At 44.0% G+C, this 24034-nt stretch overlaps 1 protein-coding gene across 3 annotated transcripts in view; it reads left to right on the forward strand.

Moving 5' to 3' along the window:
• MELK (maternal embryonic leucine zipper kinase) overlaps positions 1 to 24034 on the forward strand; it is a 265917-nt gene that overhangs the window by 237767 nt on the left and 4116 nt on the right. For all 3 annotated transcript variants that reach the window (XM_029610905.1, XM_029610904.1, XM_029610906.1), the window contains one exon: positions 6196 to 6299. In XM_029610905.1, the coding sequence (XP_029466765.1) occupies positions 6196 to 6299 (104 nt within the window). The remainder of the gene's footprint in view (positions 1 to 6195; positions 6300 to 24034) is intronic.

The following is a 24034-nucleotide window of genomic DNA, read 5'->3' on the forward strand; positions in this document are numbered from 1 at the left end:
TAAGGGAATGTACTTACATAGATATATTCTGGGTCTTGGAAGGAAGAAGGGGCACATGGAAGAGGACAAAGACATAGACACAGCACCCTGCACAGACAAAAAAAATGTCCTAAGAAATGAACTGGACATGAGCATTCCTATGGATGATGAGCATGACTGGGCAAGATGACCGCTCTCAGTATGGGACCCATGCTAAGTTATGTGGATACCATCCTTGAGGCTTACAAGGAGTATGATGGTTGGGTGTGGTCAAAGTACGATGAGTGATTTCATAAGATGGAGGAGAACCCACTTTGTCTTGGGGAACTCAAGATGTCACTCTTAGTCATTTGTTTCAGCCACAAGCTGAGTGACGCAGGTGTTCACACTTGGTCTTCTCAGAAGTCCTTTGTGCCACCAGCAGATGCACCTTCACCTGCACCCACTCAGTTGCCCAGTAATGTGTGTTGGTGGGGTCAGCAAATCCTTGTACAAATTTCAGGATTGCATATTCAACCATGTATGTTCATGTGTTTTGCACCCCACCCAGCTGACAAGTGCACCAGAAAGCCAGCCTTGGGGGAGTTCCACCAAGTCCAAATGAGTCTTACATTTTCACCAGCATTCCGCCCCCCATAAACTTGTCTGCAATATCTCCTTGGCTAGACCTTTACCCTAAGCGCAAGGAGGCCCTTCGCCTTGCACAAGGTTTTTGCGAAGGGTTCTGTATTCTATTCCAGGAGTGCTTGGGCAACATAGCAGGTAATACTCCATTCACTGTCCAATGCACAAACATTGTGCAGCAGAAATCAGAGAGCAAATTGTCATTGAAACGGATACTCCAGTTTTATACCACAGTCCCCTCTTTAGCGATATAATCTTTTCACCATGCGCTGTATTTCTGAAGAAGGAGCCTGGTAAATTCAAGCTCATACAGAACCTTTCATATATCCAGGGAGAATCCATAAATGATCTACCCCCGGAAGAATGCACGATCTAATATGCATCCTTCAACAGAATCATAGCCTTGCTAAGGAATTGCAAACAGGGTGCCTTAATGGGTAACTCTGACATAGTCCACGTTTAGATTGCTGCCAGTCCACTCAGTTTCCCTTTATTGGGTTTTTTGTTTTGGGAGCAACTTTATTTTGACAAATGTATGCCGATAGGGTTTTTGGTGTCTTGTACTTAATTCTTTCCTATACTGGGTGACTTCACAATGAACCAGTGTGGACAACATCATATATTACTTAGATGACTTATTCATCAGGCCAAGGGAGTCCAATTCCGGTTCATAACTTCTTCAGGGGTTCTAGTCTGTGGCCGCTGACTTTGGTGTTCCCTTGGCACATGAAAAGACTGTGAGGGTACCTCTATCAGTATCCACTTTTTAGGCATCTAGGTCGATTCAGATAAAATGTTAGCCAGACTGCCAGAGGACAAAGTGCTGAAACTGAGTTATGCTGAACCAAGCCCTGAGTGCCAAGAAGCTTACCTTCCACAAATTGCAATCCATTATGGGCAGCTTGAATTTTGCCTGTAGAGTGATTCCAATGGGGAGGATTTTCCCGAGGCAATTGGCTGTAGCAACTATGGGCATCAGTAGGCTTCTTCGCTTTATTAAGGTATCAAGGCCAATGCATGATGACATCGCCATATGCCTTCCTGGCAGATTTGAATGCTGTATCAATATGGTAAGAGCCCCTGCTATCCAGCTGGGACCTGGACATATATTCTTGATGCCTCAGGAGGGTTGGGGTTAGAGGTATACTGTCTGGGTACTGCTTTTCCTTGGCCAGACACAGTTGAGGCAGACTTGACCCATAGTATTACATTCCTTGAATTGTTCCTCTTATTGGTAGCCTTTGTGCTTTGGAAGGGTGATGTGCAGAATAAGCAAATAGCATATTGTCAATTTAGTACATGTACCACAGCCTGATTGTCAGACCAAAATGCAAAGTGCAAATAGTTGATTTGATAAGGGAGATAGTACTGGTCAGCTTACACATTAATATCACTGGAGCGCATCACATTCTGTGGGTCAGTAATGTGGTTGCAGATGCCTTACATTGTGCTAAGTAGGAATTTTCTCAAACAGGTACCCACAGCGGACAAGGCAGGCACCCCAGTCCCAGACCACTTATAGATGATTTGTCTCTAACCACCAGAGGCTTCTTAAAGGGATCCTTAGCTTCTGTCAAATGATCAGCGTACTGCAGGAGCTATGAGCACATGCGGGAATTTATCGGCACATGGCTGGGTTGCTAGCCCCGTATTGGAGGACTTGATCGTCAAATATATTTCCTCAGCTAAGGACTCTGGTATTTCTAGGGGCTCCATGGTCAAACACCTGGCTGGATTGACCTTTTTTACAAAAGCATGTGAGTGGGAGGACCCCACCAAGTTGTTTATCATGAAGATGTTGGCAAAAGAGGTGACTAGGCTAGAAAACATGAAAAGACAAACAATTCTTGCCTTCCGATCACCCATGACTTGCTGGTGAATTTGTGGCTGCTATTGCCATTCATATGTGCATTTGAATATTGCATGTTTTGCCTGGCTTATCTGCTGACCTTTTTTGGAGTGTTATGAGTAAGCGAGCTCATGGTTTGAGTGACTAGGCTGCATGGCAGCCTACCGCGGTACGTGATGTGCACACTTAGAAATTCATATAAGGATATACATCCAAAACTGATCAGACCGGGGGGGGGGGGGGGGGGCACATTCTCCTTGAATTGCATTGATTCTCTGGTCACCTGCCCAGTTAAAAACATGGAGACTTACTTGTCCATTCGGCCTCTGGAGTCCCACTCACCTGATATCAATTCCCTGCCATTCTTTGATTGGGGGTAGACAAGTTGGGTCTTGACCCTAGTAAATTTACATCTCACTCCTTTAGGATCAGTCATAACTAGCGCAGCGCTGTACAGGCAGGATTACAGATGAACACAATAAGACAAATAAGATGATGGAGGTTCTCTGTCATTGCATACATGAGGCTAGAACAGGCAATCACTGTTGCTCATGACGCTTAAATATTACAGATTCGCCACAGTTTTGGTGGACTGTATGGCTTGTTGGGCACTTTTTTTTTTTTTTTGTCCACTGGGCAGCCAGGAGGGTTCACAACTGACTTTATGGACCTCATTTGTTTGGCCCCTTCGGGAGTTTGCATAGTCTAGGTAAGCGCAGTATGCGTTAGGATCAGCTTTCACTTCTCCTATGTTGCCAGAGAGATTTGTCTGCCCCTCCCTCGCAAATGCTTTAATCTCGGGGGTAATGACTTGGGCATCTTTACCTGCAAACAGTTAATCAAGCAGATGAAGGCTGACTTAGCTAAACTACCCGCCTAGTTGCTGCACACCTGCTTGTTAGGGTAAAAAAAAATTATCCTGCACCCTAAATGGGGGCGATCTGAAGCTTTGGGGGAGAGGTCGTAAAAAGCCGAACTACCAGATTGTGTGGGTTCAAAGGTTAGATGGTCAGTACATTATGCATGGATGGGTGGATGTGCAATGTGATGGCATGTATATACCTGACAAAATACACTGTCTATTGGCTATGAACTCTTCAACAGTGCACTGCAGAAAGCCTTGGAGGCTCTATTTTGGGGTACCGGCTGCTGAGGAGTGTTGGGGGGCATGAGGCAAGGAAATTGCCTCGTGCCTATGGCAGATATCCAAGCCAGTGGCAAGCTTTGCTGCTTGGTGCTGGTGTTTCAAGACTGTACTTGCTCAGATGTCAGTTGGCAAGAGAACTGCTTTATGAAAAAAATGGTGGGGCATGGTTACATCGGCTCCCTTTCATGGTAGCAAGGTGGGGGGCTGGATGGAAAGATCGCTGCCTTGCTTGGTCTATGGTGGGCTTCAAATAGGGGCATAGCCCGGGTGTCCATTATCAGGGCTTGGGTACAGGCTAATGTTATGGTGATGATAAAGCTGCTGTCTTTACTTCCAGTTTGTCCTAGTCTTTCCATATTTGGTGATGACCAAAACTGTGAAGGATTTCAAAACTGCGTGGGATAAACGCTGTGGATCCATATAGTCTTGAGGATGTGAATGAAATGAAGAGAAGAGGCATGGGGGGGTGGCTTGTGGGAATGACGGTTACTACCCTTATTCAATAAACATACACAAGGTTAATGCGACTTCAACATTGCTCTATGCTTCAGCAGCAAGAGGAAATGTGGGGAAAAAAGATCTGCGTTCACAAATAAGCGTCTGAGTAGCTTGCTTGTTGCGGCAGTTACTACCCAAACCAAATTAGCCTGATGCTTCATTTTCATTGCATATCCAAGCAGCTTTCTGCTTCAGTGGCAGGGGGAATGAAGAAAAGAGGATTTATATTCAAACAACCATAAGGACTAAATTGCACAGGCTGGAAAAACAAGCATGGGAGTAGCTTGCTTGTTGCGGCGGTTACTACCCTGAACCAATCAAGCCTGATACTTCACTTTGAATACATATACAGCGCAGCTCACTGCTTCATAGAAATGATGGCATAAGAAGACCAAACTGCCCATCCAGTCTGCCCAGTAAGCTTTGCACTTTATTATTTTTTTTTCTCATACTTCTGTTAGTCTTGGCTCTTAGTAACCTTTTGGTTCTATTTCCCTTCCACCCCTACCATTAATGTAGAGAGCAGTGTTGGAACTGCATCTAAGTGAATATCTAGCTTAATTAGTTAGGGGTAATTAATAAATAAATTAATCCTCTTTTCTTTATTCCCTCCTGCAACGGCAGGAGGGAATAAAGAAAAGATGATTTATATTCAGACAACACCCAACAAGGACTAAAATGCACAGGCTGGGTAAACAAATAGGCATGGGAGTAGCTTGCTTATTGCAGCGGTTACTACCCCTAACCAATTAGGCTTGATACTTCACATTGATGCAGCTCCAGCACTGCTCTCTACATCAGTGGTGGGGGTGGAAGGAAATTAGAACCAAAAAGTTACCAATAAGGGCCCTGACTTCAATGGTCAGAGTAACAGATAAGTATGATAAGTACGAAAGCTTGCTGGGCAGACTGGATGGGCCATTTGGTCGTCTTCTGCCATCATTTCTATGTTTCTATGTTACTTGTCTTGTTTAGCCTATAGTGCGTGTGAGGAGGGAACGGCCAGGACGGGGCCAAGGCTTTAACCCCGGCTCCCAGTGTAATGTCACGGATCACAATGAAGGAGCCCAACTAAGATTGGACTCCGTGGCATTCTCGCCATGCGTTCACATCGCACTACTGTTTGGACAGGGACTCCATATGACGGTAGGTCTGACCAGTCTGTCCTGCAAAGAATCTCTTTGAGAACTCGACTTCATTCCCTTTTTGGGTCCATTGTTTTTGTTCCAGGCTACCCCTCAAGAAAAATATAGGAGATAAAAGGCCTATTGCTAACAAAAACAGTTGTGCTTATTGGTATGATTTTTTCTCCTTTTTTCATATCAGGCAGTCTATTTTCTCTGAAGTCAAACAAGATGCCAACCTTCCCAAATAGGGAATCCTTGGCTGTAAATTTGCTCACCTGTAACAGTTGGCTTCTCCTTATTTAAGCTAAAAAATGACTGAAGGGGGCCCTTGTGTGGATGTGTGGTATAATAGCATTCTGGGCATGCCCAGTGAGGCACAGTCAGTTCTAGAAACACTGAAATAAAAGTTCTAGGCCAGGCTCCATTGGATGTCACCTCTTTTGTGAGTACAGATATCCTGCTGTTCTTGGAGATTACCGGTTATAGATGAGCATAACAACATAAGAAATTGCCTTGCTGGGTCAGACCAAGGGTCTATCAAGCCCGGCATCCTATTTCTAACAGAGGCCAAACCAGGCCACGAGAACCTGGCAAGTACCCAAATACCAAGAAGAACCCATGCTACTGATGCCAGTCATAGCAGAGACCATTCCCTAAGACAACATGTTTAATCGCAGTTAGCGGACTTCTCCAAGAACTTATCCAAACCTTTTTGAACCCAACTGCACTAACCACATCCTCTGGCAACAAATTCCAGAGCTTAATTGTGCGTTGAGTGAAAGAATTTTCTCCGATTAGTCTTAAATGTGCTACTTGCTAACTTCGTGGAGTGCCTCCTAGTCCTCTTATTATCCGAAAGCTCTGCTTTATGGTCAGATTTGGTATATGTGTACATTCTATTTGATACAAAAAAGTAGCTGATTTATCAGTAATTTTATGTTATTAAATTATGAATTTTCATTAATTTCTAGGCTCATTACAATGTGACTACAACAAAAATTCTAAATCCAGATCAATTACTGAAGGAAATAACACGAATCCTTCCTGAAAAACATGTGGACTATATTCAGAAAGGGTAAGTGCTAAATTTCAAACAGAGAAACTGCATGATTGCAAGACTCACAGGCAGTCTCAAAATTACCCATATATCAGAATAAATTGTGAAAGTTTTGGCCAGTGGGATAAACTTTATCTCATTACACCAGTGCATATACATGAGTTTATTCCCTCTACTAGTAGATGGAGACAGAGGGACACGCCTTTTTCTGTGATATCACCAGTGGTTACCATGGTGCAACTTCAGAAAAAGCCTGTATTCTTTCTCCAGCAGCTGGCAGGACCTATACTGTTTTGATGCAGCAGGATATATCTCCTAGGTTTGGATTTATTCTCTTCCTGGTTGAGTATTTAATTTTTTTTTTAATTCTGCTTTGAGCCAAGCTGCTGGCTTTTGTTACCAGTTCAGTGAGCCCGGAGACTTCAGCCCTAGAGGAGGTTAGTAGAATTGAGAAGATGCAGTATCTTTTTATGCTTTTGAAATATCCTCAGTGAAAATCATTTTTTTCCTTCTCCTTTACCCCCTCTTCTCCTCACCTCCCTTTTTTTAAGCTTTGAGAGAGGCAAAAATTAGTGTAGTGGGCAGTTTTCCTTGGCAATTGTTGACTTAACCACATTGGAAAGGGATAGTTTTTCTGGGATGGGGGAGCAATTTTGGGCTGGGAGATCCTATTCAGCCTTTGTTTATTCTATGCTGTTTTTAAACCACCATGGGGAATGTCTAAACCTGGTCAATGCTGTTCAGCTTGTGGGAGCTGGTGCTCTGGCAATGCTGACCTGTCATTTTTTGGAAAGGCAAAATCTTCCATGGGTAGTGGGACACCTTTAATATCATCAGCAGTAGTGCCAGCAGTGAGACAATTTTTCTGAATTTATCTCAACTCAGGCAGCCATTTCAGCAGGGGAGTGCTGCCATTTTGAAATACAGCATTTTTTGCCCACTGTAGTCTCTTCCCACTCTGCACAACATTTTGATTCTTACGGGTCAAAATAATGTGATATTGCCTGCGGGGATTACCTCCTAGTCTTGGTGAATTTCTTTTCTCCTGGATTTGACTTTTACACCAAGCCTTCTGTGCTTAGAGACCTGGTCTTCCTGTGTGTGGGTCAGTGTCTAGTCTCAGGTATTTCAGCAGAGGCATGTGTGATGAGTGGCCCAGGTTTTCTTTGGATTATTTTAATTCAGGGGACTTGAATATTACAGTCCTTGTTTCTAATATAGAGAGTAGCAAGGAAGTTGATACTTGAGATTCCCTAGGAGTGGTGAATTATCTTCCGAAGGTACTGATAATTATCAGTCTGGTTTACAAGGATGAAATTGCCTCCATTACCTCTCAGGTGATCACTTTTCTTAGTAGACTTTCAAACACCCTAGAGAATAGGATACCACTGAGGAAGTTTGTCCATTTTAGAGTTTGATATGCCAAGACCTTTCCCACTGCATTCTGAGGTGGAAGGTATGCTCCTTTCAGCATAGGAAACCCTGGAGTCTATTCTGAAAGGTATTTGCCACTGGATGCAATCTAGAGACTTTTTTCAAATGCCAAGAGTTGATGAGATGGTTTCTGCAGTATCCTTAGACAACTATCTTAGTAGAAGGAGCTGCTGCACTCAAAGATCCTCAGGATCATAAAATTTGTTTTATTAAACCATGACTTTCCTTCCATGGCGTTGATAGTAAAGATTGAGATCTATGACTATTATGTTGCTTGGGAGTTTTTGTTCTTGTTGGAGAAGCTCCCTGAAGAGCAAGGGAAGCTCATTTGAAGTCAGGATCCATTTTCTTAGTTGATGACTGGATTAAAATTTCTTCAAGTCTCTGTTGCATTTTCTGTGGCCACCAGGAGACTTTCTTGGCTTTGACACTGGTCAGCTGATGTTTCATCCAAAGCCTGTTGGTGTAAACATCCATTTAAAGGAAAAGTTTATGGTAATAATCTAGATGAGCTGATCGAGAAGCTTGGTGAAGTTAAACTACAAAGGCTTCCAAAAGGTAAGGTTCAACCTTATTAGGCCAACTCTAGTCCTCAAGAGCCACAAACAGGCCAAGTTTTCAGGATATCTACAATGAATATGCGTATGAGAGATTTGCATGCACTGCTGCCATTGTATGCAAATCTTTCTCATGCATATTCATTGTGAATATACTGAGAACCTGGCCTGTTTGTGATGCACTAGAACTGGAGTTGGTCACCCCTATTATAGGGCTAATGGATGCTGTAGTCAATTTAGGGACTCCAGGAAGTGTATAGACCAGGGAAGCAGTCATCTTCCCAATTTTTTTAGATTTAAAAGAAGAAATCTGTCTTTTTGTTGAGCCAGGAAGACCAGAGGAGAGTCATCTGGTTCTTGCTCTTCCCAATGAAAGTTGGTGGGGTCCTTTCCTTGCCAAATACCTGTAGGCATTTGCCTATAGCTCTTTAACACAGTAGGAATGGACCCACAACTTATCAGTTGGTTTTTGAATGCGATTTAAAACTGCTATGCCCTAGAATTCACTACTCCATTTTCTGATGCCTTTGATTCCCTGTGTGTGTCACCCTTCAAAATAGGTAGCGATACTATTGAAAAGCAAGTATGGATCCTTTCAGACTTATTCTCAGTCTCAAGGGAGTGTACCAACAGTCTTTGCATCTCCTGTTTTTGAATGGAGAGCTGGTCAGCCAGGAGGCTTTCCAGAAGATAATAAATTGCTGGAATCTTCCTCACTTGGATCTTATGACTCCGAAAGTGCCAAAGTTAACCTTTACTTCAGCCAGCACAAGGAGTAGATGCCCTAGTCCAGCCATAGCTGGTGGAGAATCTATTTTACATATTTCTCCTCTGGTCTCTGAATTTCCTCTCTGAGAAGAATAGTGTCACCTATCAGTGGTAATTTTAGTAGCTTGGAATGGGCTAAAAGACTGTGGTACATGGATCTACTAAAGTTACAGGTTGATTCTCTAATCCGCTTTCCTGAGGGTTGAGGATTCCTAATTCAGGTTCTGGTTTCATTTTATCGTGTGGCCTAGCTCTTGAAGGGTCATGGTTATGAAGAAAAGGATATTCCTTGTACTATAGTTTCAACTTTATTGAAAGTCCACAAGAGTTTCACTTCACTGACTTGTTAGTGTCTTGCATTTGAGGTGTGCTAAAAAGAATAGTCTTTCACCTTGTTGTTTGGGTATTTCTAATGTCCCCACCTTCCTCCAGAGGGTTGGATAAAAGTCTGGTTTTGATCTCTCTAAAGGTGTAAATTGCAGCTATTTCCTGATAGGGATAGAGTTCAGGGAGTTTCCATCGCTACCCATCCAGATGCATATGGTTTCCTCTAGGACATTAAAAATGTGACACCCACCCTTCAAATCTCTGGTCCCTCATTGTGACCTTAATCTGATCCTCTGTTTTAGTAGGTCTGCTATTTGAACCTTGTAAGAGAGCTTCTCAAAAAAAAAAAATCTATCCCTGAAGATGACTTTTCATGTCTCTATGTTCAGCAAGATGGATCTGAGTTGCACAATTTGTGAGGAGATTTTTCTCATTTTTTCTTCAGATTCCACTTCCTTTTTATTCTTTTCCTTTTCTTTTTACTGAAAGTAATCTCTCCAATTCAGTTAAACCAATAAATTTCTTGCTCAGCATTCTTGCAGGAGTGTCATGGTAAAAATAGATATTTGGTTGTTCATTTGTCAGATTGGTAACCTCCAAATATCAAATAACTCTATTTTATTTAAAAGCCCATGTAAGGGCAAGGCAGCTTCTAAGGCTTCTTTGGCTAGGTGGATTAAAGAAACAATTGCTTCAGTTTGTCTACTGAAAGGCTGTCAGGCTCCAGTCCTCTGAGCTCTGGCAAGGGCTCAAGCTTCTTCCTTGGTGGATTTGACAACTCTATTTCCCTGGAAGATATTTGCAAAACTGCCACCTGGTTTTTGCACACATTTCCTAAGCATTACAGACTGAATGCATGTGCAAGGGAGGATGCAGCTTTTGGTGCTGCTGTTCTTCCAGGACAAGCAAGATGGTAGTCCTCACATGTGGGTGACATCACTGGATGGAGCCCTATCACAGAAAACTTTTCTGTCAAAGTTTCTAGAACTTTTGTCTGGCACTCTGAGCATGCCATGAATCCCTTGAGCCACAGGGGTCTCCCTTCAGTTTCTTTTTTCCGCGCTGCAGTTTGCCTCGCAGTTAGGTGCTCTGTGAAAATTCTCACATAAATTTCCTCAGGAAAAATCCTGAAATTTACTTCAGAAAAACATTCCCTCATAGGGGTCTCCCATTGGGATATATTTTTCCATTGTTCGATGAGTAAAATCACTAGTCCCGGTTGGTGCCGCTCCCACCCTTTTTTCGGTGTCCGCAGGCCGTCGACAGTTTTTGGGCCTCAACCTCTGCCATTATGGCAACAAGTTTCCGAAAATGTCCGGAATGCCCCCGAACCATGTCTATTACCGACCTACAAGATGTCTGTGTGCTGTGCCTCGGCTCATCACACGATGTATCTACTTGCCCACGTTGTGCCCAGATTACTCCGAAGGGTAGGCGGCCTCTCCTGGACAAGATGGAAACCCTGTTTAAAATTAAACTGATTCAATCGATGTCCACCCAATCGTCACCAGCAGGAGCATCGAAAAAATTGGTCATAAAACCTCACCGGGAGTACCAGGGCAGTGGTGACAGTCAGTCACAGACTCCTTCAGAGGCATCGACAACATCTACCTCTGTGCTGGGGAAAGACCAGGCCAAGCACCAAGGAAAGCACTGGCACTGACGCGAGTCTACTCCTAGTTCCGGTTCCGACACCGCATCGGCTTCAATGGCTATAGAGCCGCTTGCGAAGAGGACACGGGTAGAGGAGCTGTTAACACCTTCTCCACCTGAGCAACCAAGGCGATCCTCACAGACATTGGTGCCGTGAACTGAGCCCCCACAGGTTCCTGCGGTGGTGCCAGTAACTCCTAGCCTGCCACCCCCCATAGCTGTGATGTCTACACCAGCTTTCAGGGAGGAACTGGATGGTTTTATCTGCCAGGCAGTGCTCGATGCTCTGAGACCTATGTTCACTGGTGCCAACCCCCATACTGGCACAGACATCGGAGCCATCGACATTTGCACAGTTGCTAACCAGACTCGATATGCTCATCAGTGCCCTTCCAAAGCAACCCATGCAGCCTCTGAAGGCTCCGATTCCCATTCCTGGATCTTCAGACGATGAGGACTTAAATTCCAGTCCCATTTCACCAATGCCTGAACCGATGCCTGGTCCATCAGGGCTCTCGGGACCAAGAAGCCCACATCTTCCATCGATGCCTTCGGTGCCTCCGAAACCTCCATCGAGGCCATTGAAAGATACATCGGTGCCAATACATCCTACAACACCAGCCTTCTTCCATCCTTCAGGATCTCGATCTGACACATGGGAAGATGTAGACACCGACACGTCCATGGAGGATATTTTGTCGGAGCCAACTCCTCCGGAGGAAAGGAGAAAATCTCCCCCAGAGGACCTCTCCTTTGCCAATTTTATTAAGGAAATGTCAGAGAATTCCATTTGATCTTATTACAGAGGACACAAAGCCCAAAAAAACATTGGAAGTTCTACAATTTGTTGATGCTCCAAAGGAAGTCGTTGCAATCCCAGTACATGAGGTACTGGTAGATCTACAGCATTTTCTCTGGGAACATCCTTGTACTGACAACTGGTGAATAAAAGAACAGATGCAACTTATCTGGTCCAACAGAACACTATATTTCAAAAACCACAACTGCCCCATCAGTCAGTGGTAGTTGAATCTGCACAAAAGAAATCCAGAATACTTTGACCACACTCTTCCACACCTCCAGGTAAAGATAAATTCCTGGACAAATTAGGCCGCAAAATGTTTCACGGTTCTATGCTAGTGTCATGAATAGCTACATACCAACTGTACATGACACAATACCAAAGGAATCTATGGAAGCTGGTTCAAGAATTAGCTGACACTCTTCCTCAACAGCAGCAAGACAGCCTCAATGCCATATTACATAAAGGCCTAGAGGCGGGTAAACATGAAGTTCGTGCTGCTTATGACTCTTATGTCTTTTGTACATAATTATGCTTATGACTTTTGTACATAATTATTCTCCTCTATCTCTTTCTATTTCTTACATTCCCAGTTCATTAGCCCTTGTTAATTGTAACTGCTTCTCTTCATCACGTTATTTATGTTTTTTGGTTGTATTATCCGCACCCCTGTTTTCTGTAAACCGACATGATGTGAACGAGTTCATGAATGCCGGTATAAAAAAACCTTAAATAAATAAATAAATAAACATGAAGTTCGTGCTGCTTATGACTCCTTTGAGACAGCTTCTCGAATGTCAGCGACTGGTATCAGCACCAGGAGGTGGGCCTGGCTGAAAGCATCTGACTTGCGACCTGAAATCCAAGACAGACTTGCCGATTTACCATGCACCGGTGAAAATCTATTTGGTGACAAAATTAAAGACACAGTGGCTCAATTGAAAGACCACAATGAGACCCTACGTCAATTATCAGCAGTGGCTACCAAGGCCCCTTCTGCTGCGAGAAGATCCATCAGAAGGGACCCTAAAAAACCATTTTATCGCCCACACAGATACTACCCACCTGCATCTTGCGAGTGGACATCTAGGCCATCTCAGAGAGCATATCCTCGACAGCCCAAAACATCCAGACCTCAGCCACCTCCATAAAAAGGCCAAACATCTGGATTTTGAAACCTTTCCAGAGATCAGCAGCCACTCTATAAATCCAGACCCAGATTTACCAGTAGGAGATCAAATTCATCATTTCATAACCAATTGGTTCAACATTACCACAAACCAATGGGTTATATCCATCATAATCCACGGATACCATCTAAACTTTCTCACGGTACCCCCGTATTCACCGCTTAATCCACTGTGGATGCAAAAAGATCACACAACTCTTCTAGAGTCAGAACTGTCCATCCTTCTGGGCACCAGGGCCATGGAACCTGTTCCCTGAGCACAGCAGGGCAGAGGGTTCTACTCCAGCTACTTTCTCATCCAAAAGAAATCAGACGGCCTCTGCCCCACCTTAGACCTCCGCAATCTCAACAAAAACTTAGATTGTAAGCCCTCTGGGGATAGAGAAATACCCACAGTACCTGAATGTAAACAGATTTGTTATCTCGATTGAGATCAAATGTCAGTATATAAAAATAATAAATAAAATAAATAAAATAAAATAAATTTCTAAGAAGAGAAAAATTCAGGATGGTGGCCTTGGGCACCATGCTTCCACTTCTGCAAAACGGAGACTGGCTCTGTTCTCTGGATCTTCAAGATGCTTACGCTCACATTCCCATATTCCCACACCACCGCAAATACCTGCACTTCCTAGTGGGACATCGACACTTCCAATACCGGGTTCTGCTGTTTGGACTTGCCTCGGCTCCCCGTGTATTTACAAAGTGCCTGGCAGTGGTTGCGGCCCACTTACACAAGAAACACACACACGTCTTTCCTTACCTGGACGACTGGCTCATCAAGAGTCAATCCAAGCAAGGAGCTCTCAACGCTCTCAAACTCACTATCACTCTACTGCACTCTTCGGGTTTTCTTATAAAAAATCCCACCTGATTCCATCTCATCTCCTGACTTTCATCGGAGCAGATTTGGATACCACAGTAGCGAAGGTCTTCCTGCCCAACGACTATGCAGACACACTCTCCAGACTAGCTGTGTCTCTATGCACAAAGAAAACAGCCTCAGCCCATCAATTTCTAACATTGCTGGGCTACATGTCTTCCAAGGTCTACGTCACTCCTATGGCCAGGATGGCCATGAGAATAACTCAATGGACTTTGAAAACTCAGTGGCTCCAAGCCACTCAACCGCTCTCATCCCAGATCCAAGTAACCCACCAGTTACATTTATTGCTTCTCTGGTGGACAAACAAAGACAACTTGCTAACAGGTCTACCTTTTCAGCAACCACTTCCACAGATAACTTTGACTATGGACGCATCCACCTTGGGTTGGGGAGCTCATGTGAACAATCTGCAAACTCAAGGTTCTTGGACACAACTCGAAGCAACATTTCAGATCAACTTCCTAGAGCTTCGAGCTATATGTTATGTTCTGTTTGCATTCAAGGACTGCCTTTCACACAAGACTGTCCTCATACAAACAGACAACACAGTTGCAATGTGGTACTTGAACAAGCAGGGCGGCACAGGCTCTTATCTCCTCTGCCAAGAAGCCGTGCAGATCTGGGACTGGGCCCTTGCACACTCAATGTGTCTACGGGCCAGTTTTCTGGCAGGCATGCAGAACGTAGTAGCAGATCGCCTCAGCCAACAGTTTCATCCCCACGAGTGGTCTCTGGATCCTGTGATAACGACCAGAATTTTCCAATGCTGGGGTCAACCAACAATAGACCTCTTTGCATTCAAACTGAATCACAAAGTGGACAGATTCTGCTCCCTGCACAGACAACCAAACAAGTTGGCCATGGACGCCTTCGCTCACCCCTGGAACACAGACCTCTTATACGCGTATTCACCGATACTACTGATAGCCAAAACTCTAGTGAAGCTACAACTGGACAAAGGGTCAATGATACTCATAGCTCCATATTGGCCTCGACAAGTATGGTTTCCCATGCTTCTTGACCTCTTGATCAGAGAACCCATTCGCCTGGGCACAGCGCCCACTCTCATAACTCAGAACCAAGGCATGTTACGCCATCCGAACCTTCAGACCCTGTCCCTCACAGCCTGGATGTTGAAAACTTGATCCTCCCAACGGCTCAACCTTTCAGCTGATGCGTCTCAAGTGCTTGTAGCCTCATGAAAGCCTTCCACATGAAAATCCTATCATTCTAAGTGGAAAAAGTTCACCACATGGTGTGCGCAACAAGCTATCGATTCCTTTTCCTGCCCCACGCCAGCTTTATTAGACTATCTCTGGCACCTTTCAGAATCTGGTCTCCAGACTTCGGTTGAGGTTACACCTGAGTGCTATCTCAGCGTACCACAAAGGAGTTGAGGATGCCCCGGTAACAGCGCAACCCCTTGTGAGTAGGTTCATGAGGGTCCTGAGTGGGACCTGAATGTAGTACTTACAAGACTCATGCGCTCTCCTTTTGAGCCTTTGCACTCCTGCGATGTTAAATTTCTTATCCCAGGACAAGCAGGATGCTAGTCCTCACATATGGGTGACGTCACTGACTGAGCCCGAACGTGGGAAAACTTATGTCAGTTTCTATAAACTTTTGACTGGCTGCCTGAGGCTACTGAGCATGCCCGGCATGCCATAATATTCCCTGCCACAGGGGTCTCACTCCAGTCTTTGTTTTTCCGCGTGCCCTTTAGCACTGTGGTCCTCGGAGCCCTGTGAGTCTTCTCACAAATTTTCTAAAAAAGTTAGATAAAAATCTAAAGTTTTTTCCCACATCGGGTCTCATTCTTGTTTGGAACCGGACGGTGACAAACTTTTTCTCAGAATTCTCATTTTTGGCGCTTCTTTTTCTCAGACTTCTCATCGGCTGTCGGTGTTTTTTCAGCATGGCCTCCGGTTTCAAGAAGTGTTCTTGAAACGGACCATGTCCGTTACAGATCCGCATTCGGAATGTGTAATCTGTCTGGGAGAGAAACATGAAATTTCTTCATGTTCTCAGTGCCAACAATTGACCCCAAAGGGTCGAAAACTTAGGCAGGAAAAGATGGCCCAGGTTTTTCAGTAAATCCAACAAAACACTGGAGTAATGCGTTGTATGTAAACCGGATTGATTTGTAGTTCCTACAAGAACTTCGGTCTATAAAAATTAAAAATAAATAAATAAATAAAATAAAATAATGCTTGCACTCTAATATACTGATATCCACACAAGTGCAAGAAGAAAGTTAGTTCCTGGTGTAGTTTTAAAGTTCCACGTGTAACATTTTATTGCAGCAACTCCTGAATTCAAGTCACAAACTTTAAATACAATACCCCCAACACGGTCCGTGTTTCGCCACCCGGCTGCTTCGGGGGGGGAGTCAATTTTAACAATGATCTGTAAAGAACACAAAATACATTAAAACCAGGAACTGAATTGATACCGTCCAGACTAAATGCCGTGGGATTGCGCTATATCTACTATCTTAGAGTAACATTACAAACTGTTAACATACCTGTATCAGTCTGACAGCGATTTTGACAGGAGCGCAACCACGGCGGCTTTAACTATGGTTTATAAACACTATCTATAGGCGCGAAAATCATGACAGATTGATGTGCTCTGGTACGTAATCGACGTCAGGACTACGTGCCGACATCATTAACCTTATTTGGAGACTGTAGAGGATTACCCGCTGACATCGAGGACTGCCTATAACTCACCAAGTAGAAACTGCGTCAAATAAGTTAGATTGGCAAGCTATGTATATTTGATACGATAGCGTAATAAGATTGTGTTACTCGTCTAAAGCAGGGAAAATCCACTGACGGTGAGGCCAACTGACTGTGCGCTATACGGTGTAAGGTTGAGGAACTGATAAGGGAGGGGACAGTACATGAATCTAAAGTGAGAGTTAAAGAAAGTGATGCCATTCCAGCTCACTGTTAAGGCCATGAGGAGCTAATGAGTTGAGGCGATAAATCCATCTCTGTTCTTGTTGTAAGAGGATCAGGGGGAAATCCCCCCCCTCTCACCGGAGGTGTTACTAGATCTAGTACAAAGAAGTATAAATCAGTTATTGAATGAGATTTGTCCAGCCAGTGGGAAACTAGTGGAGCATTCTCCTTCTTAGTGTGTAAGCTCGATCTGTGTTCTATAATCCGTGTTTTAATGCTGCGTTGCGTCTTTCCCACATACAACAAATTGCATGGGCAGACGATGACATACACGACTCCACTGGAGTCACAATCCGTGGTACCCTTCAAAAAATATAATTTCTTCGTTTGTGGATGTCTAAATTGTGTAATATCAGAAGTATGTGAGCAGATGGAACAGTGCCCACATGGTCTATGCCGTCCCTCATATGTAGTTTGTTTGTGGAGATTACTCACTGAATGTACTAGCATGTCCTTCAAGTTTCTGCCTCTCCGGTAAGTAAATCTCAATTCTGCTTTGAAAAATTTATCTACATCCACAAACGAAGAAATTATATATTTTTTGAAGGGTACCACGGATTGTGACTCCAGTGGAGTCGTGTATGTCATCGTCTGCCCATGCAATTTGTTGTATGTGGGAAAGACGCAACGCAGCATTAAAACACGGATTATAGAACACAGATCGAGCTTACACACTAAGAAGGAGAATGCTCCACTAGTTTCCCACTGCCTGGACAAATCTCATTCAATAACTGATTTATACTTCTTTGTACTAGATCTAGTAACACCTCCGGTGAGAGGGGGGGATTTCCCCCTGATCCTCTTACAACAAGAACAGAGATGGATTTATCGCCTCAACTCATTAGCGCCTCATGGCCTTAACAGTGAGCTGGAATGGCATCACTTTCTTTAACTCTCACTTTAGATTCATGTACTGTCCCCTTCCTTATCGGTTCCTCAACCTTACACCGTATAGCGCACAGTCAGTTGGCCTCACCGTCAGTGGATTTTCCCTGCTTTAGACGAGTAACACAATCTTATTACGCTATCGTATCAAATATACATAGCTTGCCAATCTAACTTATTTGAAGCAGTTTCTACTTGGTGAGTTATAGGCAGTCCTCGATGTCAGCGGGTAATCCTCTGCAGTCTCGAAATAAGGTTAATGATGTCGGCACGTAGTCCTGACGTCGATTACGTACCAGAGCACATCAATCTGTCATGATTTTCGCGCCTAAAGATAGCGTTTATAAACCATAGTTAAAGCCGCCGTGGTTGCGCTCCTGTCAAAATCGCTGTCAGACTGATACAGGTATGTTAACAGTTTGTAATGTTACTCTAAGATAGTAGATATAGCGCAATCCCACGGCATTTAGTCTGGACGGTATCAATTCAGTTCCTGGTTTTAATGTATTTTGTGTTCTTTACAGATCATTGTTAAAATTGACTCCCCCCCCCCCCCCCCGAAGCAGCCGGGTGGCGAAACACGGATCGTGTTGGGGGTATTGTATTTAAAGTTTGTGACTTGAATTCAGGAGTTGCCGCAATAAAATGTTACACGTGGAACTTTAAAACTACACCAGGAACTAACTTTCTTCTTGCACTTGTGTGGATACCAGGTTTTTCAGTTACAGGCATTACCATCACCATAGACTTCCACTAAGTCTCCAACTAAAAAACTTTTACTAAAAAAACACATCGAGGGATCGGGAGACGCACCGTCATCGACACCATCCTCTGCATCGAAAAGGTCAGTGTTAGAATCCAAACAAAAATATAAACACCGCCGAACATCATCGATGCCACCATCAACAGAACCGTTACCAAAATGACCAAAAGTCATCGCCTCTGTATCTGCATTACCCTCGACGTCAACGTCACCTTCACCGATGACTACACCAGACTTCACAGCTCTCGTCCAACAACTGGTCCTAGATGCTTTAAAAAAAGCAACTTCCGGCGTCATCGCCGATGCCGGCGGGACCGCTGATACCATATGTTGGTACTACATCATCGATACCACTATCAATGCCATCCACCTCCATGCTACCTCCATCGATAGCACTGACTTCCAGAATACCAATATCAGAATTCACCTTCCTCTCCACCTCAACAACACCTCTGTCATTGATGAGCAGATCACTGCCTCTTTATACCACTGCTCCCCCACCGTTCCATACCTTCCCAAAAAGGTACCTCACTCTCAAATATCTACTAAGAGAGCAACATTCATATCAAAAGCACCAATCTCTGAAGATAGGTCGTTGCAGGATATTGTAAACAAAAGATATAATGACTTACTATCTTCCTTACCAACTGCACCAGAAGATATTCCACCTGCACATTCACCATCAGATGATCCTTTACTAGGACCTTCTGGGATACATCTAACTCAAAAGGTCACACCACCTCATCAACCAACTCCTTATGATTCCTGGTCTGACATCATCAGAGGAGTTTGTCGGACTCGTCTCCGCTACCTGCTTCAAAGCAGTCACCACTGGAAGATTTTACTTTCCAGTCATTTGTCCAGGACATGGCAGATAATATCCCTTTTCAGTTGCATACCGAACAGGACAATAGACAACAAACTCTAGAAGTTCTTCAATTTGATGATCCCCCTAAGCACACTCTTGCTATACCTGTCCATGACATACTACTGCAATTGCAACAATGTCTTTGGGAGCATCCTTGTTCTGTCCCGGCAGTGAACAAACGCATGGTCTACATATTTAGTGCAACCTTCCTCTGCATACCAAAAAACACAGCTTCCCCACAACTCGGTAGTTGTGGAATCAGCCCAAAAGAAATCTCGATGGACAAGGGCCCATTCATCAGTCCCTCCAGGGAAAGACAATCGGTTCCTTGACCAACTAGGCCGAAAGGTATACCAAGGAGCAATGCTGAATTCCAAAATATCAGCATACCACCCGTACATGACGCAGTACCACAGAAACTTGTGGAAGCAGATAGAGTTTGTGCCCTCTTTACCTACACAGTATCAAGAAGCTGCACAAGCTATTATACAAAAAGGATTTAATGCGGGCAAACATGAAGTTCGAGCCGCATATGACAGCTATGACACCGCCTCACGAGTGGCCGCATCTGGAATAGCTGCAAGACGCTGGGCTTGGCTTAAAGCATCTGATTTAAGACCAGAAGGACAAGACAAACTGGTTGATCTTGCCTGCCTGGGGGATAATCTGTTTTGTTCAAAAGTACAGGATGTTGGCTCCCAATTACGGGAGCATACAGAAACGCTAAGGCAGTTATCCGTGATGCCACAGGACCCTTCTACGCATACCACCAGACGGCCAAGAAGGAATACCAGAAGACCATTCTTCCGACAGCGTAAATATTACCCCCCATCGTCTAGACAGAGACCTTCTAGATCTCAGCAAAGACCTCAACGGCAACAAAGAACTCAAAGACCAGCACCAGCCCCTCAAACTGGACCTGCCACTGGCTTTTGAAATTATACCCAGAGAACAGAGCCCACATGCCAATCCTTACCCAACTCTACCAGTAGGCGGAAGATTACAACAATTTTACATCAATTGGACATCGATAATGTCAGACCAATGGGTCCTATCTATCATCCACAAAGGATACCATCTCAATTTCAATTCAATCCCTCCAGATTTTCCACCAAAGCCTTCTCATCTTACTGAAGATCACATTCTTCACCTTCAAATAGAATTATCCACTCTTCTGAGTGCCAGGGCAATTCAAAAAGTACCCCGGGCCCAGCAGGGCAGAGGATTCTACTCCCGCTATTTCCTCATTCCAAAGAAAACCGGAGGCCTTCGTCCCATACTAGACCTCAGAAATCTCAACAAATTTCTAAAAAGAGAAAAATTCAGAATGATATCCTTGGGCATCATGCTTCCACTCCTTCAACAAGGAGATTGGCTCTGTTCTCTGGACCTTCAAGATGCTTACGCTCACATTCCAATTTTTCCCCCTCATCGCAAGTATCTACGCTTCATGGTAGGAAATCAACACTTCCAATACAGAGTTCTACCATTCGGTCTTGCCTCTGCTCCCAGAGTATTCACAAAATGTCTGGCAGTAATAGCTGCACACTTACACAAACAAAGGTGTTCATGTCTTCCCATATCTAGACGATTGGCTCATAAGAAGTCAGTCCCAAGAAGGAGCTATAACTTCTCGGAATCACACAATTGCAGTACTTCACAACATGGGATTTCTCATCAACTACCCAAAATCCCATCTACTTCCTTCTCTCATTCTCCAATTCATAGGAGCAGAGTTAAACACTATCATCGCAAAAGCCTTTCTACCAAGCGATCGAGCAGAAACGCTATACCTCTTGGCAAAGTCGTTACATTCTCAAAAACAAGTAACAGCTCACCAAGTACTAACACTATTAGGCCACATGGCTTCCACAGTTCATGTCACTCCTATGGCAAGACTCGCCATGAGAGTAACCCAATGGACCTTAAAATCACAATGGATTCAAGCCATTCAACCTTTGCACTCTCCAATCCAAATCACACAACAACTTCGTTCATCTCTCCTTTGGATGGACAAGGACAATTTATGCAAGGGACAGCACTTCCAGCAGCCAGTCCCACAAGTAACGTTAACTACAGATGCGTCCACCTTGGGTTGGGGAGTTCATATAGACAATCTCCAAACTCAGGGAACATGGACAAAACTCGAAGCAATGTTTATTTATTTTATTTATTTAAAATTTTTATATACCGGCATTCATGTTGCAAACACATCATGCCGGTTTACATATAACAGGGGTGTACCGTGAACAATTCAATAACCTATTAGTGTAGAAGGAAGCAGTTACAAATAACAAGGTAATAGAACTGGGAGGAGAGAAAAAAAGGGAGAGAAAAACATTAGGTATAGGTATTTACATTCGTAATAACATTTTTACATGTTTCAAATCAATTTCCTAGAACTTCGAGCTATACGTTATGCACTTCATGCGTTCAAGGACTGCCTTTCACACAAGACTGTTCTAATCCAAACGGACAACACAGTAGCCATGTGGTACATCAACAAACAGGGAGGTACGGGCTCGTATCTCCCCTGTCAAGAAGCCGCACAGATTTGGGGATGGGCCCTGAACCATTCAATGTTCCTCTGTGCCACCTATCTTGCAGGCATTCAAAATGTGGTGGCGGATTGCCTCAGTCGTCAATTCCAACCACACGAGTGGTCCCTGGATCCTTCAATAGCGTCCAGGATATTTCAGCGTTGGGGGTCAACCAACGATAGACCTGTTTGTGTCACATCTGAATCACAAAGTGGACAATTTCTGTTCTCTACACAAACAGAAGAACGAGCCAGCCAAGGACGCCTTTGCTCGCCCTTGGAACTCAGGCCTACTATACGCGTATCCTCCGATACCACTTATAACCAAAACTCTAGTGAAGCTACAACAAGACAAAGGGTCCATGATACTCATAGCCCCGTATTGGCCTCGACAAGTATGGTTTCCCACACTTCTAGAACTCTGTCAGGGATCCCATTCGTCTGGGAGTAGCTCCCACTCTCATAACTCAGGATCAGGGCCGGTTGCGCCATCCCAACCTCCAATCCCTAGCCCTACAGCATGGATGTTGAAAGCTTAATCTTACAACCACTTAATCTTTCATCCAATATATCTCAAGTGCTTATAGCTTCACGTAAACCTTCCACACGAAAGAACTATTCTTCTAAATGGAAGAGATTCGCTGTGTGGTGCAGGCAAAATACTATTAATCCTTTCACCTGCCCCACTACTTCTCTTCTAGACTATTTATACCATCTTTCAGAATCTGGTCTCCAGACTTCATCTGTAAGAGTTCACTTAAGTGCAATCTCTGCTTACCATAACAAAATAGGAGATGCACCAATATCTACACAACCTCTTATCACCAGGTTCGGTTTCCGTAAGACCCGGAACACCGAATCGCTATTAGCCTCACTATCAGACACGATTATCTTTAATCTGGAAAAAGGCCAACCTTGCCTCCTCGCACTTCTGGATCTCTCCTCAGCGTTTGACACCGTGAACCACTCGTGCCTCCTTCAGCGTCTAACCGACATTGGCATCACAGGATCAGCGTTCAACTGGTTCAAATTGTTTCTCGAGAACAGATCTTACAAGGTCAAGATAAACAGCAAAGAGTCTCACCCCATTGAATCCAAGATGGGGGTACCGCAAGGATCATCCCTTTCACCCACTCTTTTTTCAATATCTATCTTCTCCCGCTCTGTCATTTACTTACCAACCTCAAACTAACACACTTCCTATATGCAGATGACATACAAATTCTCATCCCTATAGCGGAATCTCTACACAAAACCATGTCATATTGGAATAATTGCCTCTCAGCAATCAACAACCTACTCGCCAGCCTCAACCTGGTTTTAAACACAAACAAAACCGAAATCCTCCTTATAGCTCCTGAAAATTATGTCCCACCCCCCTCTCCTACTGCTAGCCAATGTCCTGACACCTCCATGAACCTCACTTCGCCACAAGTAAGAGACCTGGGCGTACTTCTAGACAACAGACTCAGCCTCAACAAGTTCGTAAATAACACCACAAAAGAATGTTTCTTTAATTTACAAGTATTAAAGAAACTAAAGCCACTACTACTCTACAGAGACTTCCGCCTGGTTCTACAATCCATCATACTCCCGAAACTGGACTACTGCAATTCTCTCCTTCTGGACCTTCCCGCTTGCACCACCAAACCACTTCAGATGGTCCTGAACGCCACGGCCAGAATTCTCACAAACACCAAAAAAAGGGACCATATCACCCCTATCCTCCAGCACCTCCATTGGCTACCGATTAAATACAGGATTCACTTCAAAACCATTATGATGATACACAAGGCCCTACATAACATCTCTCCTTTCAACTTAACTTTTCAACTCCAGCTACACATCTCCAAGAAACTGACTAGAAGTGCGTACAAGAACATGCTAATCACCCAGCCGGCAAAAACCTCTCTGAGGAAACGCGCACTATCCACAGCGGGCCCTACACTCTGGAATTCGCTACCTCCAGACCTTCGCCTTGAACCTTGCCATAGTACATTCAAAAAGAAACTAAAGACTTGGTTTTTCACACAAGCATTCCTGGAGAGCTAAGAGCAGGAAGAATTACAATTTCAGCATAGTCTTTGACTCCCAGCCCCTTATGTACATAAGTTCC

The sequence above is a fragment of the Rhinatrema bivittatum genome, chromosome 8 (assembly GCF_901001135.1).
Source record: "Rhinatrema bivittatum chromosome 8, aRhiBiv1.1, whole genome shotgun sequence".
Classification (NCBI taxonomy): Eukaryota; Metazoa; Chordata; class Amphibia; order Gymnophiona; family Rhinatrematidae; genus Rhinatrema; species Rhinatrema bivittatum.